The 19,438-nt window shown below is 39.6% G+C and overlaps 2 protein-coding genes across 2 annotated transcripts; both read right to left on the bottom strand.

Moving 5' to 3' along the window:
- Positions 1 to 301: 301 nt before the first annotated feature.
- Positions 302 to 12,388, bottom strand: notchl (notch receptor, like). Its single transcript, XM_028579391.1, has 11 exons — positions 12,121 to 12,388; positions 10,952 to 11,096; positions 9,989 to 10,321; positions 8,811 to 9,031; positions 8,132 to 8,456; positions 6,978 to 7,153; positions 6,536 to 6,597; positions 5,854 to 5,977; positions 3,810 to 3,907; positions 3,334 to 3,665; positions 302 to 2,614 (listed from the first exon to the last, which is right to left on the bottom strand). Exons 1-11 carry the CDS (start codon positions 12,170 to 12,172, stop codon positions 2,104 to 2,106), a joined length of 2,379 nt encoding a protein of 792 aa, XP_028435192.1. The 5' UTR covers positions 12,173 to 12,388; the 3' UTR covers positions 302 to 2,103.
- Positions 12,389 to 13,140: 752 nt separating this feature from the next.
- LOC114557275 (uncharacterized) lies at positions 13,141 to 17,976 on the bottom strand. Its single transcript, XM_028580687.1, has 5 exons — positions 17,723 to 17,976; positions 17,246 to 17,353; positions 16,996 to 17,145; positions 15,394 to 16,029; positions 13,141 to 14,530 (listed from the first exon to the last, which is right to left on the bottom strand). Exons 1-5 carry the CDS (start codon positions 17,766 to 17,768, stop codon positions 13,623 to 13,625), a joined length of 1,848 nt encoding a protein of 615 aa, XP_028436488.1. The 5' UTR covers positions 17,769 to 17,976; the 3' UTR covers positions 13,141 to 13,622.
- Between the last annotated feature and the right edge of the window lie 1,462 nt (positions 17,977 to 19,438).

Genomic DNA, 19,438 nt, shown 5'->3' with positions numbered 1-19,438 from the left:
AAGGTGTTAGGAATCATATATTGAGTTCTGATAGAAACTACATTATGTATCTTTTGAAAAATTGGCATTTTATGAATGTCAATTATAGTGGACATCAGGACTATCTTCATGTAAATAATGACTCCACATCTACCAAATTTGTCTTTTTTCGTACTCAAATGATCCTGTTGTCCACTACAGTGGACATTCTTTAAATAAATAAAAATAAAAAAATTTAAATTGTAAGATGTTTTTTTAACCTTAAACAGGTATGGAATCACAAAAAAATCTGATTAGGAAAAACAAAATTTTCCTCGGTTCTCAGGAGGATATATATATATATTGTCATTTGGTGTGGAGAACATGTGACCATTTGCCTCATTCTCCCGGCAACATTATAACTATTTATCTTCATGCACATTGCTTATGCAAGCAGTCCGTTTTGCAGTGATGGAAGAAGTATCAGATCCTTTACTTAAGTAACAATACCACTGCAACAACGTAAAAGTCCTGCATTCAAAATCCTACCTAAATAAGAACTGTTGTACTCATTCTGCAGTAAAATGTCCCTTTTGACTATATGACATTATTAGGACATTATTTGAAGACCTTTTAAATAAGTAAAAAGAGGCGCAACCTCAGTGCATAATTTGCATTTGAGTGACCAGGGTGTAAAGTGTGTGGGTGGGAACCTGAAAGCTTGCAGTCCTCCACACACTTCTTTTAATGCTGTACTAATACTAACAAATAATAAAAGTGCAAATGGGCGTTTTGCTCTCTTTTTTTCCTACCCAGCATGACTGGTAAAGGTCAGTCCTGTTTGTTTTAATGGCCCGAATGTATCCAAATGTAACCAAGGAAACAGAATGTTGAGTGCATACAGTCTATTTTGTGCATGTCATTAGTTGGAATGTGGGCCATTCTAGAATGATATGATGCACACTGTCTAAGGATTTCCTTGACACTGTGAGGATCAGTCATCTGTCTACAGATCAGAACTATACAAAACCCAAAAATAATGGAGGACCACATTAAGACATCTGACACCCCTCTGTATTCGCCAGCTGCTCCTCTGGAGGCGGATACAAACAGGCAATGCGTAGTAGGATGTTTTCTCAGGACAGTAGCCGCTGGCCTGGGACTTCACCACCACAGAAAGGGGGAAAAGGTCAGCTCCCATACATGTGTTTATCAAATCTCTGGTTGAGGATCGTGAGTCAGCAACCCAAAGTGATTCTAATCATCCAAATCGCACACTGTTGTATCAGGTTGCTGGGAGCTTTTCGACCGGCTCACCATCGAGTCAATAACTTTGGCAGCATGTTTTCAGCAGCATTACTTGGCCTGCACATTCAGTGGCTCTTTGTTTTACTGGATGGTTCCTAAAGTTATAGAGAAACTCCTGTGGCTTCTGCCCTGCCTGACTGGATTTGAAAATAAAAATAGAAATCCACATTATTTGCATGAAAAGTCTCTTTATTGCATGCATCAGCATGATTCTGACTTCTTTGTGCTACCATGCACGTGTTTCTTTTAATAATTTCTCTTTGATTGTTTCCGCAATTATCAGAATACAACCTGTTAGAAGTCAAGACCATGGGAATATATTACAATATTTGGCAACAAGTTTCACAAGATGTTGCAGCGCGACTGATATTCATTACACTTAACTGGCATTCATCTCAGACATGTTCTTTTTTTACCTATGTAATATGTGAAAATATGAACAATACCCCCCTCCCTATTAAAAATATAATAATAATTTAGGCAATGCTGAGTAAAAAACTGTGGAGGTGATTTGGGAAGTGCTGCTGTGTATTAATTTGACAGGAATGTAAAAAATAAGTAATCTTACAAGAAAATCTGTCAGGCGATGCAACAGATGCATATTGGATAATAATTAAGGTCCCACAATTACAGCAAATCAAGGTTGGACTCCCTCTAGTTTTGGGCCTCCTTGTAAGCTTTTTAGTTTGTATTAGGCAGAACAACAAAATACACCTAATGCCAAATTTAAACTCCTAGCCTCTCTGTAATTGTAAGTCATTATGTTCACGTGTTCTCCGATGCTTTTTCTATGGGCTGAATGGAAAGGCAGCTGTGCAAATTTTGCTGCTGGTTTCTCTACAATGCTGTTTGTGTGGAATCAGAGGTGTTGTTTGACCTCTCACCTCTGGATTTCGGCTCTGAATCTGCTGAACCCACCGCTAATTGTTCTGCTCTACTGGGAGTGTCACCATTTATAATGGGCTGGCGATCTGATTGGACGGCGGCATCTGTAGGAGGTGAAACAACCACTCTTTCTATGGGCTCATTGGCTGTTCTGTCTGTCACAATAATATAATTGGGCTCTGGCTGGGGGGCACTGGAGCGACGCTGCAATGCATGCTGGGTGCAGGAAAAGGAACGCTGCCGAGGGGCAGGCTGAGGCGACAGGAAGTGAGGTGTTGCCGCTCTGGGGACTTCCTGATGCCTATCACGATCCTCGTCTTCTGAGGTTACCTCCTGTAAGGTGCTGATTGGCCGAGGGGAGCGGCCCATGACTCTAGGAGGGACCAGCGCTGTTGCGGATTGGTTGAGCTGTGGTCTCCAGTTCTGAGGTGAGGGGTACTGCACTCGGCTCATCGACCAATCACTGGCAAGACAAAAAGTTTTTATGTTTATCCCATAAAATACAAATTTACTGTGCAGTCTATGTCTTAGATGGAAAAGGTTAAACACTTAAATCTTTGACTTTAGAGTGTCTTTGAATGCACCACCAAGGAAGCGTTTTTTTTTTTTGTGTGTGTGTGTATTGCAGGCTAAATTGCAGGAAAAAAAAATCCTTCCCAAGTTTTAGTTGATATTTTGAAACTCAACACAGTGTGTTGTAGTGGTTTCACTATTGCCATTTTTCAGTGTGAAATATATATATATATATATATATATATATATATATATATATATATATATATATATATATATATATATACACAGTATAAATATTTTAATGAATATTACTGTGAAAATACTGCTTTACTGCAATGTGTAAATAATAACTGTTAACCATGATTAGTAACTACCTCTTACATGGAATTTGCAAGCCGTGTAGTCACTAACTTTTTTATAGGATCTAACAGCCACTCCCCTAGTTTGATGCCAACAGCAAATAAATAAAAAAAATGCAATGATTATGCAATGTTTACCTGAAATATGCACACACAAAAAAAAGCTGGTATGGTAATTATGAGCAAATTCAAGTCTCATCATCTCATGAGTTTCTCACTCAGCTGGTGGAAAGTCACCAGAAGGCCGTTAAAGAGACGAATACACATAACAGTCGTCTGTGCGTGCATTTTATTACTGAAGGCTTACTTTTGTGGAGGTGGGGTCATATCGCGATGCCCTATGATCCCAGAGAAGGAGGCACTTCTTCCAGGCATGCCTTGTGATCCGACCCACGGCGAGTACATCAGGGTGCGATCCTCCCACAGCATGTCATTGGCTGAGTCGACGGGAACAGGCCCTCTCTGAATTTGGTGAGCCAACAGGAGTTCCAGGACCTGGTGATGCATGCCCTCTCTGGCCACGTCCATGGGACGACGTCCTCTCCGATCGTGCAGCTCCAGGTTGGCACCATGAAGGAGGAGAAGTCTGGCCGTATCATAGCAACCATGGATGGCGGAGAGGAAGAGAGCAGTCTCGCCCTACCAGAGAAATAATCATAAAAACAACATACTTCTGTGATGTCTGGAGGATATCCATTAAACAGACATAGTCAGCTTGTTTGAACATGGATAAATCAGGATTCCTCCTTAATAACCACTGATAAAGAAACAGTCAGAACTGACCTTGTTGTCTTGCAGGTCCACAGCGGCCCCGTAGCGGATGAGGGTCCTTGTTAGGGAGAGGTGGTTTACTGAGCATGCCCAGTGCAGGGCTGATCTCCCTGAGAGAGACGGTGTGAGTGGAGGGGAGGTAGAGGGGAAGAAGGGAGGGAGTAAGTCAGCCAATGAACAACCATTACACAACAGAGTCGAGCCCAAGATGGTGAAGGGAGGGAGAATGGAGGGATGTGGAGATGAATTGTTTCAGCTGAAGTGAGAAAGAGATGACAGAGACAGTTCAGAAAGACAGAAAACATTACGAGATGTGAACAGAAGTAGACAGAGAGACAAAGACACAACAAAAGCAAGGAGAAAGATCAGCAACAAAGTTAATATGTCCATCAACCCGATCTTGAGCACTAGAGCACATTAACTTTGTTCTGAGTCAGAGGAGGGCAGCAGGGGAGCTGGAGGAGGAAGAAGAAGAGAAGCCATGGAGAGATGAGCACAGGACGGGAGAGGAGGGACACAAAAAGAGGATGTGAGAGAGACGGGGTAAGTTACACCAGTTACTCAGCCCCTCAGTGTACAGGTGACAGAAAAAAAATGGCCTGCTCCGTAGCTTTACATGCTATTTTTCTCCAAGGTGAGCTTTAACCCATTCATGCATTGGATCCAAATATGGCACATGGACAGGTGAGTTTAAAACAGGTAACTTTATTAGCCAAGCTAGCGCCGTGGCTTTAAGAACTGCAATGTCGGTCTGTTGGTTAGTCAGGCTCTTTGGTCCAGATCAGTGGTGGAATGTAACTAAGTACAGTACAGGCCAAAAGTTTGGACACACCTTCTCATTCAATGTGTTTCTTTATTTTCATGACTATTTACATTGTAGATTCTCACTGAAGGCATCAAAACTATGAATGAACACATATGGAATTATGTACTTAAGCTACTTTACAAATTAAGATTTTCACACACAAAACACATGTAGTTTATAAAATATCATGTTTTATTGTAAATTAAACTATCCAACAGTATAACGGCCTACAAGTACAACTGAAATAATTAGTCCAAATAAACACAGAACAGTTTGGATCATTTCCAGTTTCTAAAATGTTAGGGATTTTACTGCTTTGAGTATTTTTAATACTGTAAGTGCATTGTCCTGATGATACTTACATACTTTTACTTAAAGGGGCGCTATAGAGTTTTGGCCAATTCGTCGCTGTTTTCTCGCTTTTTGCTCACAGTTTTCTCTATAAAGCTTCGGAATAGATATTTGGGAGCTCCTATGTTTACTCGTGTCTAACTCCTCACTCGGTCAATCTGCTGTTTCCTCCGACAATGCTTTCCTAGCATTTTCAATGCAGGACTTTTACTTAACAGAGAGAGTAACAGAATATTTTTACAGTGTGGTATTAGTACTTTTTACTTAAGTAAAGGATCTGAATACTTCTTCCAACACTGGTCCAGAGCCATCTTGAATGTGACATTTATTTTTTTATTTGGTCACTAGAAGTTGAAGTGTACTAACTTTGGTGATACTATGACTACTACGATAATACTTTTAGTCAAATCTTTTAAAAACTATTGGCTGGATTGCCATGCAATTTGCTACATATATTCATATTTCCCTCAGCATGAATTTTTGATGGACACTATTACGTTAAGAAACCCCCTGCATTTTGAGTTAAAAAAACATTTACAAAATCTGCCATTTTTTGGCTTCATGCATGAAGGGGTTAAAGTAGAATTACTCAACCTCTGCTTCTGATCTCAGTGATGATGACATAATATGGTTGGATCTTGTAGTGAATACACAGGCAATAATCAAACTGCATTTGCACATAATTCTTTAAACTGTTTTATTACTGATTGCATTATGAGATTAATTGGAGGAACTGTAATTTAAACAAAAGTGTCTACAATTCCTGCATTCATATACTTTAGGTCCTACTTCAAAAAGGTTAAAACAAGCACCAAGAATGACATGCAGATCCTATTTGACTGAAGTTTGGGGTTGAATCAGACTAAACTAATATTAGTAACTGTGACACAGATGCATTACCAGTATGATCAGTGTTGTTGACTGGCACTCCTGCTCGCAGCAGCTCCAAGACCACTCTGTCCAGCCCGCTACGCACCGCTCGGATCAGAACCACAGACCCATCCGGGCCACACCACTCTGCTGACTGCCAACACAACAGAGCCATGATAAATATATAGAAAAGACATACACGTAATACATATTTAACAGTTTAAGTTTGGCCTTGTATAGTCTATATCAACGTTCCACTTCCGGGATTGTTCCTCTCAGATCTCTGCAGGGTAAATCCAGACTAGCTAGACTATCTGTCCAATCTGAGTTTTCTGTTCCACGACTAAAACATCTTTTAAACGTACACGTTCCACCAAAAGAAAGTTCCTTCACAAAGGCTATTTTGCTATTTTGCGTTAAGCACCGGGGCTCTGCCACCCATGACGATTGTGATTGGTTTAAAGAAATGCCAATAAACCAGAGCATATTTTTCTCCCATCCTGGAATGCTATGCGGACTAGCCAGATCCTCCTCCGCAGCGCTATGGAGGAAGGTCTGGCAAAGCAAGACTAGGCCTTTTACAGTGTGGTCTACAAAAAAGACACGGGAAGAGAATAAACAAATACAGCCCAAATGGTTAAATTCCTTAATAACACTGGCTCCTCACAACATTTATAAAATAAAATGTTGAAAACAAAAACAAAGGACAGACCTGCTGAGGAGGACTGAGCAGAGGAGGAGGCATGGCGTTTCTCTCCCATCCTCTAGGTGGAGCTGAGGGAGAACAAAAATCATTTCCGTGTCAGAAAAAAGTGAAAAAGGCCCAAGGTGACATCTTCAAATGTCTTGTTTTGTCTGACCAACAGACATAAACCCAAAGATTTATATTTCTTTTTTAATATATTTTGTGTTGATCAAGTAAATAATTAAGCGGCTAATATGTTGCAGCTGTATTTGAGTCAAATAACCATCACTTTTCAGACCAGTAAAACCACTAAAAACATGACTGTTGTTAACAAATGTTTAAGCTGTCTGAAGATTTTAATAAATACAGCCAGCCAATCAGATGCTGGCTAATAATAAAAATATATGCCCGTTTCCCAGATGATTAACAGTAAGAATGAGTGACTTAGTAAACTCATGTTAAACCTTACGTTGTACAGGTCTGCGGGGCTGCGAGCTTCCAGCCCGGTAGTGTTTCTGCTCCTGGCTCCTGTGGTCACAGATGGAAGCTTCCTGCTGTCGTCTGGAGCATCTCGCATTGATGTCTTCCATTGAACTCTGGGTAAAGTCTGTGTCACTTCCTATATCCTGGTCCCTTTTGAGAGGTCTGAAAACCAAAAGCACAGTTTTGATTCAGCACATTAAGAAACTGCTGTGGTTTTTATGTGTTCACACCAGGTTTTCCTTTTTTTCTCTTATTATGTTGATTTATGAGTCCTCCAAGAGCTCTGCAACACACCCAAACTCAAGAATACAGTCTCACTATTTTAGGGTATGTTTTCCTAAAACATACATGGGTTGGTAGTCTCTGAGGAAATGAACCAAGACCCTAAACATAACAGGGATTAGAGATACTTATTGTTTTCACTTATTGTTTTGCCTTTATTTGATAGAATGACAGTACAGAAAGGCATTAACGTAAGAGAGAGAGAGAGAGAGAGAGAGAGAGAGAGAGAGAGAGAGAGAGAGAGAGAGAGAGAGAGAGAGAGAGAAAGAGTAGATGCAACAATGGTTCCTGGCTGCAACTGAACTGGGAAAGGTGCGGTTACATGTGTGTCCTTACCCACCAGGACACATACATTATCAACTAATCTGTTCACTAGTGTTTAGATGAATCAATTAAACATGACATCTTCAGTATAAATTGTTACAAAATAGTATAACATGCCCATAACAATGGTGCCATGGTCAAATTGCTTGACCAACAGTCACAAACCAAAAGCACTTTAATTTGTTTAGAGAGACAAACATCTCACCAAATTTGTGGGAAAAAGCAAATGTTTGGCATTGTTGATTGACAAATGACTTAAATGATTGATTATCAAAACTGTTGCCAATAGATTGACTGATCGATTAATCAACTAATTTTAATAAAAAATATAATATATACTATATGTGAGCCAGAGAAGTGTTTAAAAATAAATAAAGATTAAATGTAATATCTAAAAAGTGCCAATTCAGCCTTTTCAATAACTACACAGGATGACCTCTCACTTGTTTTAGACTACACCATATTTGTCTACATGACATCATTTTTCCAGCAGACAAAACATCCTCTCATGTCTTTCAAAGCAGCTTGTCTCACCGCATTCGAATGGCGTCCTCCCCCAGTGGTTCCCTCCTTCTCTTTTTCTCTGCTTCCTTCGCTTTCTTCTTTTTCCTCAAGCTGATCTTCTCTTTCTCTCTGCTTGACCTGACCCTCTGGTCTTGGTGGGCTGGGTGTGGTGTCAAGGCCTTGGATTTGGGGTTATTGTCTGTGACCGTAGACCGGTGTCTCACCCTGTTACCACCTTCCCTCTCCGCCCGCCGCTGCCTCACCCTCCTCACCACCAGGAACACCACCAGGGCCAGCACCAGCAGCAGGCCCATCGCTACCGCAATCGCAGCCCATAGCCATGCAGGGGTCGGCTCTTTGAGAGGAAGAATGGAAAATTTATTTTTACTTCTACGAGGTAGAAAAATTTTTGTTAGAGCTGCAATATATGGAAAAAAGTGATATCAAGATCACAGCATCACTTATCGATGTGTGAGCCTATTTACTGAAATACTGAATTTCATCTGATAGAAAGTCATGTTACATTCATGGTAAGTTCTTATTGAGCTCTGCCTCTAAAATAATGTTTGAACAACTAAAACTCAAACATGCAGCAGTGACCAACACATCTACACACTGGAAATGGCAAAGGTGTTGCATAGTGTTTTGTTTGGATGAAACTCAAAGCTGGATGGGTGTGTGTGTGTGCGTGTGGGAGACAGGACACTACCTTTGACTTCCTCTTTTACCATTTCCTCCTCTCTGCTTCCTATTTCCTCTCGGACACCTCTAATACTGATGACGGCCTTCAGCTCCGGGAGAGTGGGGAACGAGCCAGGCTTTAGCAACATTACTGCACGCAGGAAACTGGCTGCCTCAGTTGCATAAGGGAAACAGGTAGAGGGCAGGCGGGAGCATGGCCTGTTGTCCACTTGGAGGAAAAGGAGGGAGCTAGGAAAGAGTGAGAGAGAAGGAAACAGTAGGAAAGAGCAGGTATATCGTTTTGGAGGCCTGAAGTAGGTTTGTTTGGATACGTTTGCTGAATAAAATCTAAAACCCTTTAAAATCTGAACAATGTTTTGTACATAAAAAGACCTATTTCGAAGAAAAAAAATATTTTGACAAAAAGTTAAACCCTCTTACCAAACAAAAACAAAAACAAAGACAAACAATACATTTCTGAGATAGCTTAACACACATGTATATTGATACCCATCTCAGCATTCATAACAGTATCCCTGGTGGTCAACGGGCTCAGTTCAGACTTAAGACTACAGTTACTGTACTTAATGGAGTTCCCCAAGGTTCTATGCTTGGCCCACTTATTTTGTCTTTAGAAAAATCACTTAGGTGTTTAGGTGCTTGATTAACTCAAGCATGTGTTGACAAAATCATCTTGTTATTTTCAAATGCTAGATGGAATCTTATTGACATTTTGAATATTATTAAAACAAAGAGGAAGACAATAGAAGCTGTTATACCTGTAATTAATATTCTAGGTATTTAGCTTGATGAAAGTCTTTATTTTTAACATCTGTTTACAGGTCTTGAGTACGACTGCATATGTGAAAAAAGTTGTATGAATCTACATTAGCTGATAGTGAGGTTGCATTGTGGGTAATGTAGGTGCCAGGTTTTGACAAGGAAGAAGAAGGTGTTCAATGAAAAAGACAATATCCCTGTTTTTACTGCATCGATTGTTATCTTTTTTTTTCAAAAATGTGCACGTCAGTGTATGTGAGAGCCTTGTGAGTCGGTATCCGACGCTGACGCCCATGATAAAGCATTGGTATTTGACAAGTTATTGAACGGTCCCCTCTATTTGTAAAAACACTGCTTCATAAGACTTAACTGTTTAAATAAGACATAACTATACTCACTATTTTTGACAGTTCACTCAGCACCTACCCATTTGAGTCACCCGCAGATGCCTGAGCCAGCAGGCTGGCGAGCTGCTGAGGGTCAAAGTCAAACAAGTTCCTGTTAGTGGCGAGGGGGGCAGAACCTCTCAGTTTGAGTGGCGAATGAAGGAGGATGCTGAGCGCCCAGAGCAGGGAGCTGTTGGAAAAGGCGCCACGTTGTTGTGGGAGGTTGGCGTGAAGGACCAAGGTGCCTTTGGCCCACAGGGGGCCCTGGTGTGTGAAGCAGTCGCTTCCGTCCCATCCACAGGGAGCGTTGTCGCATCCCTGCTCACAGTGGGAATTGGCGTAGTGATCGCGGCAGTACTGGATGTGGCCCGGACTGAGAGCCATGATGGGGAGGGATGAAGAGAAAAAAAAAAAAAAAAAAAGATAGAATAAGAAATTTGACAAAATAATTTCAAGGTTTATAAACTTTAATAAACTTTCATGAGTTAAAAATGTCAGAACAGGAAATAATTAAATTATTACTTACTTATCTTATATCTTATTACTGTTTTTGGTTTTATACAGCCATTAGTTAACATACTGGACAGTTCACTACCTCAAATTAACAATGTGATTTTAACACAGTGTTTAATATCGTGTTTAATTATGTGTTTCAAATTCTTGTAAATATTATTATGTTGCTGAACCTCGGTACCAAAGAAAACTTTTTAATATTTCACTATTTATTTATTTTCAATATTGTAATGAATAAGTTTAATGAATAATGACAATGAACAATACTAAATTAATCTGATCAATCATAAAGGAATAATAATAATTATATTAATAATCATGATTGCCTGTTATTTGAGTTTCTTGCCCAAGTCTCTCTTCCATAAAAACATCCTTAAACCTAGAGTGATTTATGTGAAACATTTTTTAAATATTAATGCAAATAAGAAAAAAGAGATGAAAAAATGAAAAATGAAAATTAGGGTCGAAAATGAAAACAAATGTGTTTTACTTGCAGTGGCCCCGGTCCTTTAGGCAGTCAAAACCGTCTCTGAGACACTCGGGCTCCATGCACTCCCTGTCACAGGACTCGTCTCCAAACTTGTCCTTACACTTTCTGTTGACTGGACACTGACCCCACGGATCACCAGACGCAGCTGTGGAGACAAGCACAGATTAGTAGCAATAGTACACAATGTTGCACATGACTAGTGATCTTTTTGTACAGGTGTTCTGGGTAAAATGTAATAATGATGTATTTGTAGATGGTCTTCTGTATGTTTTATGAACGTCTTGTCCATGAACGAAACATGTTTATGTCTGCTTGTCCATTTAAACTGCAGGTGAATTTAATATGCACTGACAGATGTCAGAGGCAAACATCACTTCCATATTATCATGTATTTGCACACTTGGCAAATATATTGTGTGTGTATTATTTTACCAAGCAAACTGTTTTCACTAAGTGTTTTATCGCAGGACCAACTCACCCACGTATTCAAACCACTCATTGTCTCAGAGCATTAGCAACTATTCATAACAATGCAGGTCAAGCCATGAAAGTTGGGTCCTGATACGGGCTGTTAAAGGAAACAGGAAATGGGCCCGACATAAACAGGAAGTTTCCAGGAGAAGCGAATAGCAACAGGAAATGGAGTGGGCCGGGACTTAATAAAGGTTGAAGGTCGTCACTCTGGTAATGAGGAATGTGATGGAGTTGGACAATGGGCTTGGCAGGTGTGTGCGGGACCATTAATTCATGGCAGAAAAAAAACGCATGAACAATATGCTGAAATTAGACACGTTAAGTGTTTAACACTTTTGTTTCACTCGATCCCAAAAAAAAAAAAAAAAGAGACCTTTTCTGGTACAGGAAATATGTCATTATAATAAATTCTTTTCACTTTGTCCTTCACAGAATATTACCAAAAATTAAATCCATATCTACAATGACAAAAAAACTATATTGACATTTTTTTTTAAATGGTATACAACTTAGTAATTACCTAAGTTGTATACCAGTATCCTACCCATAGGGCTTCACTTTTTCCAAACTGGTAATCATAGTTCTATCTACAGCCACAGGACGCAATCTCACTACACTTTGAACAGGTGACATGTTTTCTGTACTGTATGTGCAAAATAAAGAAAAATATTTTGAGAATAGGGTTGCTAACTCACCTTGACATGTCCAGCTCAGTCCCAGCAGAACAAAAGTCCTCAGGGCAAACATCTTCAGGTTGTTCACCAGCTGCGGTGGGCCTTTTCTTCTCTGCCCAGAGGGATCAGCAGTCCAGTCCAGCTGTTTGGTAAACCTGCCTCTGATCTCCAGGAGCTGCAGCTGCGACTCACAGTGTTAGACACTTAAATCTGTAGCTATGCGGTGTAGCTGCAGTCCTGCTGTTCACAATGAACAGTTAACTCTGAGTGAAGTTGCCCAATCCCATCATCGCCGCCACAACCCGCCAACACCTTCCCACACCACCACCCAGCCCACTTTGTTCACTCGCTCTTTTTTTTCAGAGGCCCTGCGGATATCTGGACAACTTCCTGCCACTGTGTGGAGAAGAATAGGGGGGTGATGACCGTATGTGCATGTGTGTGTATTTGTAGGTCTTACTGTGTCTCAAAAAAAAAAAAAAAAAAAAACAGTATGGGGTATGTGAGCTGTTAGAAGAGCCGTTATTTCAATGTGTAAAAAGCTACAGGGTGTGAGGGGATGGCGTGGTTTGAATTTGACCTTTACAAAGAATCTGTTTTGTCCAGCTGCTGAGTCAAAAAACTAAACATAACTGTGAGTGCTCTGCCTCTAAAAAGACTCGGTAAACGGCTTATTTAATCCACAAAAGAAAATACACCATTTTGGTCACACATTGCTCTTTATCAAGCACAGAGTGGAATAAATAAGAACCAATAACTTGAGCAGCTTGCAGTGTTGCATGTCCTTTAAGGCATTTGACTTTGAACTTTCACATTAGGGCTGTGCAATTAATCAAAGTTTTAATCTCAATGACGATTTCGGCTCCTAATGATCACAAAAAACAGATTCATCGTGAAAAAAAAATCAATTATTTTGCACATTACATTTTGCAAGTGAACTCTTATTTTATCTTGTGTTCTCAATGAAAAAAAAAAAGTTTAAATGGCAAAAGTATTAAGGGAAATTTCCCAGTTTATGGGATTTACAGTATACTGTTGAGCTTTTTTTTTTTTTAAAGTGACCAAAAATAATCGTGATTATAATTATTTTTCCAAATTATTACACATGACACAGACACTTATTGAAATCCCAAACCGTAGATTAACAGATGCACACATTATGACACATTTTTGTTTTGTAGTTTTGACCTAATAATGATGGTTGACAAAGAAGCTCACAAAAAACTTACATTTTAAGTAACAATGTGCATTCTCCATTACAAAAACAACATAAATGTAGAGCTTGAATAACAACTGTCCAGCTGCATAAAGACTGGATTGCTTCAGATAGTGTGATCCTAGAAGAAGCAACCACACAGTCTATGCTTAATGGGATTTAATGAAACTTGAGATCATTAAGTCATTTTGGCAAAGTTTTGGATTACAACCTTCCAAAATGTGCATATGATCTTGTTGTAAGTAATGAAGTAATGAACAAGAAGCATTGAACTCCAACACAGAACCTTTTTGTCCTTAACCCCTCTCTACTGGTTACCAGCTTTCTCTGGCTGTGGCCCTGGAGCTCCTCTTTCCAAGCAGTATTCCTCCCAAAGCTCATTAAACAAATTCCCACCGAAAGAACACCCTTGATCCCTTTTGGAGTCACACAATCCCAAATCCATCTTTTTAAATACAGCACAGAAAACCTGCCGGGAGAGCGGTGTCGTCTTCCTCTCTAGGCAGTGCTTGTAGTAGTGCCTGTACACCTCGGACATGTTTGAGAAGACCGGCTCCAGATACAGCTTGGAGACGGACGTCCCACAACAGTATGAGGGAACTTTGGGTAAACTCTCGAGGAACTCATTCAGGACTATATGCTCTGTAGCTTTACGGGACTTCCTTTGCGTTTGCTTCTTGGTGATTTCCTCTGAATTGTCCTGCTGGGATGTATTTTGTGCCCAGTTGAGCACTGACCACTCTCCAATCCCCAAAGTGGAGAGGAACATCTTTTTGCAAACTTGTTTTTTTTCACCGCTGGCTATCAAATGATAGCGCATGGAGACCGACCTTCTCGACTGAGTCCACGGTGCTCGGGTTCTTTCTACCGGGCCACAGTCCACTAATCCGGACACATAGGTCTTTCTCTGAGCCCAGTTCATACACTGCCAGAAACTGGTAAACAGCTCGTTCCTCATTTCTTCACTGAAGTCTGCACAGAAGCGGTTGGATGCCCTTTTGCAAGCACCGGACGTGCATCTTAACCCCATGGTCCTCTGACCTTTAGTTATGGTCGTGCCGTCTTTCTTTCGTTTGCTGATGTATGGTTTTCCCTCCATTCTAAGTTGCTTTTGTCGATTGTGCTTCCATGTTTGCGGCTTGGCAACTCTGGATTTCTTTCTGGCTGAGCCCTCTGGTTCTGGTGGCCTGTCTTTGTCAGTGGCATTCCCTTCTTCTGCAAAAAACAGGACAAGGTGTGAGGTATTACTGTGATACACTTTAGTGTTACAGTGGAAACTATGGCACTAACTAACATTATTACATAAATGCACTAAGTGGGGCTGCGACTAACAGTTATTTTCATTCTCAATGAATATGCAGATTATTTTTTCCAGTTAAATGATTGTTAAAGGTGCTCTAAGCGATGTCACGCGTTTTTTAGGCTACAACATTTTTTGTCACATACAGCAAACATCTCCTCACTATCTTCTACCTGCCTGTCCCCTGAACACTGTAAAAAAAACGTGGTCTCTGTAGACAGCCCGCCTCCACAAACGGCAACAAAAACAAACTGCGCCAACCTGCGCCACGAAACATAACAAACAGTGTTCCAGGCAATAACCGACAACAAGAATTTGGGCGTGGGGGGGTTGGGGGGTTAGTGCGTGGAAGGGAGGGGGAGAGGACGGGATGAGGAGGAGGGAGGGGCGAGCAAGCCTCCGTTTTGTTTGACAATACTTTGAACGTCAACAAGATGTGACGTCACCCAACATGGCTTAGAGCACCTTTAATTTAGTTTATAGAATATCAAAAAAATAGTGTAAATGTCTCTAAAATAATTTGTTTCGTCCAACCAGCAGCTTTAAACCTACAGGCATCAATTTACAATGATGTATACCAGAAAAAAAGCACAACATTCTCACATTTGAGAAGCTGGAACCAGCAAATGTTTGGCATTTTGGTATTCGGACAATTAATTGATTATGTTACATACATTTTTATGTATATGTTGTCAGTTGACTAATCGGTAAATCAACTGATTGTTTCAGCTCTACAACTAAGTTTACTATGCAACTGAAAAAGAGCAGAGACACTCACCCTGGGTAACTTCTGCGGTGTTATTGACTGCAGAAGAAGCAGGGATCTGTTGTGGGCACTGAGGGACAGCCTGCCTTTTTTCTAAATTGTTTTCACTTGATTCATTCTTTGTTGTTGCTCCTTTCTGTGTCCAGTTGAGCACCGACCACTCTCCTATCCCCAGGGTGGACAGGAACATGTTTTTACACACTTGTTTTCTTTTGCCATCCACCATTAAGTGATAACGGAGTGAAACGGATCTTCTTGACTGCGCTCCCACCGCCCGAGATCTTTCCACGGGGTCACGGTCAACTTGTTCTGATACATACAGTTTTCTCTGAACCCAGTTCATATGCTGCCAGAATTCATCAAACACTTTCTTCCTGGCCTCTTCGTTGATTTCATTACAAAGCCGGTTTGATGCCTTTTTGCATGCATTCGAGGTGCACCTCGGTCCCATTGCTCTTGGCTGTTTTGTAACTACCTCACCGTCTTTTTTGCGTTTGCTCACGTACGATTTACCCTCCATCCTCAGCTGTTTCTGCTTGTTTTGGTTCCACTTTGATGGATCTCCAACTTTGGCTTTGAGTTTTTTCCTGCCAGCCCCTGCCTTGTCCTTATTAGTGTTGCCATTTTTGGTAGCTGTATTAAGGAGCGCTGAAAAATTAAACAAACATTTTTGGTTTATTAAACACAAAATGATCCAAAAAGCAATGTTATTCCCAGTTCTGGTTAAGAACAGCAACAGCCTACAGCAATACAGGACACCCAGTTTGAGTATGTGGATCTACAGACTAAAAGTGGTGATGCAATTTTGTTTTTAATGATCCCTTTTTTCTGCTAACAATAAAAACACTTTGTTGTACACATGTGGAGAACATGAATCGACACATCACATTAAAGCTAGACACTGTGAGAGAACTACAATATCAGTGTTATTACAGGAAATCTGTATTTGCTGTATTTGTTTTGAATGAAAACAAGCTTGATAATATTTATATATATTCCAGTTATTATAGATATAAAGTATATCTCAGTTATTGTGACTGTTACGTCCCCATTGATGGTACCGGGGTATTGGTAAATATTTATCATTATTTGTGTAGTTAACGCTTTTTTAAGTCAACTCAAAATGAGCATGCTTGAATATCAAGATAAGAGAAAACGGTATTTGTCCCGAGGGAAATGGCTGTGCAGCAGTTTCAGTACAAAGTGGCAAGACTGCAAATTCAAAAAATCAAAGAATAGAAGAATCCAAAATATGTACAATATCCGGTTATCAGTATGAATCCTAAAAAAATCTAAATATATATAGATGTTTAGTAGATTAATACCAGATATCTGAACATACAGGGTTTTATATTTATGTAATTGGATTTATGTGAATAATGTGTAAAAAGGCAACAACAAAAAAAAGGATTCAAAAGGATTCAAGCTAGCATTCACAAAAGTATGCATCCAACAGTGACAGTTTACAGTTAAATGCCACCCGACAAATAAAAGGATGGAACCATCATTCATCAAATCATCGTTCTTTTACATCTGCAGACAGAAAACACTCTCCACAATTGGGCATGGTAGTTCAATTCACTGCATACACGACTTCACCACACTGCTACTTACTGGTGTCAGCACCCAGAGGACACACACTCTGTAGAGGAAACTGGGGAATCATCTGTGGCTCTGCTGTTTTTACCAGGTGGGACCTTTTTATGGACGGTCCATCTTTATGCATGTCAAATTTCCTGCTTGCATCAGTGACGTGCAGATGGTCTGAACGAAAGAGCACACACACATTCACAAACCTTTGTAAGACAGTGTCAGTAACTGTTGTGTTTATTTACAGAGAGACACAGTCGGAGCTCATACACACCTGCTGGGATGTGGTGCAGCCCAAAAGTCTCAGTGACTGTGGGTCTGTGAACAGGGGGGTCATTGGTGGGTTTGGGATGGAGACCCATATCCTCCATTGCTGCAATGGCTACAACGCAAGAAACAGGTTGTTGGGGGTCTTTTGCATTAAGCAAAACAATTGCATGCTTTTAGTCGGTGATTAGCATTGAGCCTGTTTGTCCATTCCCTTGAAAGCAATCTAAAAACACCGCTGGTGCATATTTTACCGGTGGACAACAAAGCCATGTGTCTAAAGCCAGATGTTTTTGTGGCTTACGTAGAAGTAGACGTTGCAGGCCTGGAATTTGCCGAAAAGGTAAGTCGAAACGGCTGCAAATGGTGGTCATAGAAGATATTAAGCTAACTGTTTGTGTAGCTAACTCCTAGCAACTCTTCTTTAATGCTTAACTACGACAAACAACCTTTAAAAATGACACGTATTTTCGGCTTTGCTTACATAGTGTTATACATTTGAAAACGTCTCGTAGACCCGTCGGTTCCATCCAGATCAGGACACAAGTTTCCCTGCTGCCAGCTGTTTACTTCTTCATGGCTCTCACAGTGAAAACACAACATCTGTCAGCTCGGTTAGCTCACGTTTTATTTGGCTAAATCATAGACTGTAATATACATAGACTGTAATATACAGTCTATGGGCTAAATATCTTAATTGGCGGATTTGCGGAGCTTCCCACACAGGCAGCTGCCATGTCCGAGCATGCGCACTGGCAAGGCCGTAGAAACTGGGAAGTTTGTATTCTTTCATGAGCAAAGTCTCACATTGCCAAACTTATCTCCAAATCAGAAAATAAATTACCAACAAAATTGACTGTCACATAACAGCAATAATAATAATAATAATAATAATAATAATAATAATAATAATAATAATAAATAAATAAATAAATAAATAAATAATATAACAATGATCTTTTTTGTTGTTTAAATGCCTTCCACTGGTGGAAGTAGTATTGAGTAACAGTCCTGTAGAATAAAAAATGTACCAAAATGTACTTACAAACAATAGTAGCCTACTCATTTAATGGCTGCTGTCAGTGTAATCATCACTGCTGGAAGAAGTATCCAGATCCTTTACTTAAGTAAAAGTATCAATACACTTTTCTTTTTTTCTTTTGAAATGGATCATGTGACCTTTTTTGGGCCTAAATGAAACTATTTGAGAAGTTTACAGAGGAAATCACTATTTTGTAGAACTGCTAACAACTCAGAATCTGAAACGTGACTAAAGGCCCTGTCTACACCTTATAAGAAGAAAACAAATGCTATATGGCTATATAAATGAATTACTTTGCTTTCCTTCCAACAAATCTGCCAAAAATGTATGTTGTGTCTTTAAAATATACATGAAAGGAAACATCTTCTAAGTATATAAGTGATTTATGAGGGCTTTCAAGCAGGCGGCTTAAAACAGTAGGAACATTTATAGCTTTGCTCGTCCCATCCTTCTAACATAAAAGCAGGGGGGAGGAAGAATCAGGGAGTTCAAAGTTTTTGTTGGGGGTCCCATGTCCTTAGTTGTCATAATGGGCCTCTGCTTTTCCTACTGTGACATGTCAATTTTATTTTTGGGTCCAAAAGTAAAAATAGAGTACTATACTAAGCTTTACTTTATTATAGACTAACTTATTAAACCGTCTTGATGAGTGATTCTTTGGCCCAAAATGTTTTTTGAACAGACAAAAATAAATAACTTTTAAAAAGTTTACTTAACAAAACAATGCCCAAAGAAAACAAGCCACGCTAACAGCAACAAACAATATATGAAAAATATTAGCCTTCGGCATACAAAAATAAGCTTACAGTCAAGGTTTGTTTTTATGTAAAACTAAATCAAAATAGAAAGATACTGTCCATATAGATGTTTACATTAGTGTGCACACACAGCAACAAACATAGATGATATAAAATAGAATACAAATAAATAAATCTTGGTTAAAACAAAAGAAGTTAGGAAATCAATTAACATAACATAACATAACTTTTCTGTTCTGCTCAGTTCAGAGTTTTAATATCCCATAAAAAGATTTTTTTTTTTGCTGCAAGGCAGCATAAAAATCATAAACAGAAGATACAAAAATACATATAAAGACGTTAAAAATGCAGCTGTGATTCTGAAACACATAAATAAAGTTAAGTAAAGTAATACTAATTT

Source organism: Perca flavescens, chromosome 6 (genome assembly GCF_004354835.1).
Source record: "Perca flavescens isolate YP-PL-M2 chromosome 6, PFLA_1.0, whole genome shotgun sequence".
Taxonomy (NCBI): Eukaryota; Metazoa; Chordata; class Actinopteri; order Perciformes; family Percidae; genus Perca; species Perca flavescens.
The sequence above is the reverse complement of the archived record's forward strand: the minus strand, read 5'-3'. Positions and strand labels throughout refer to the sequence as shown.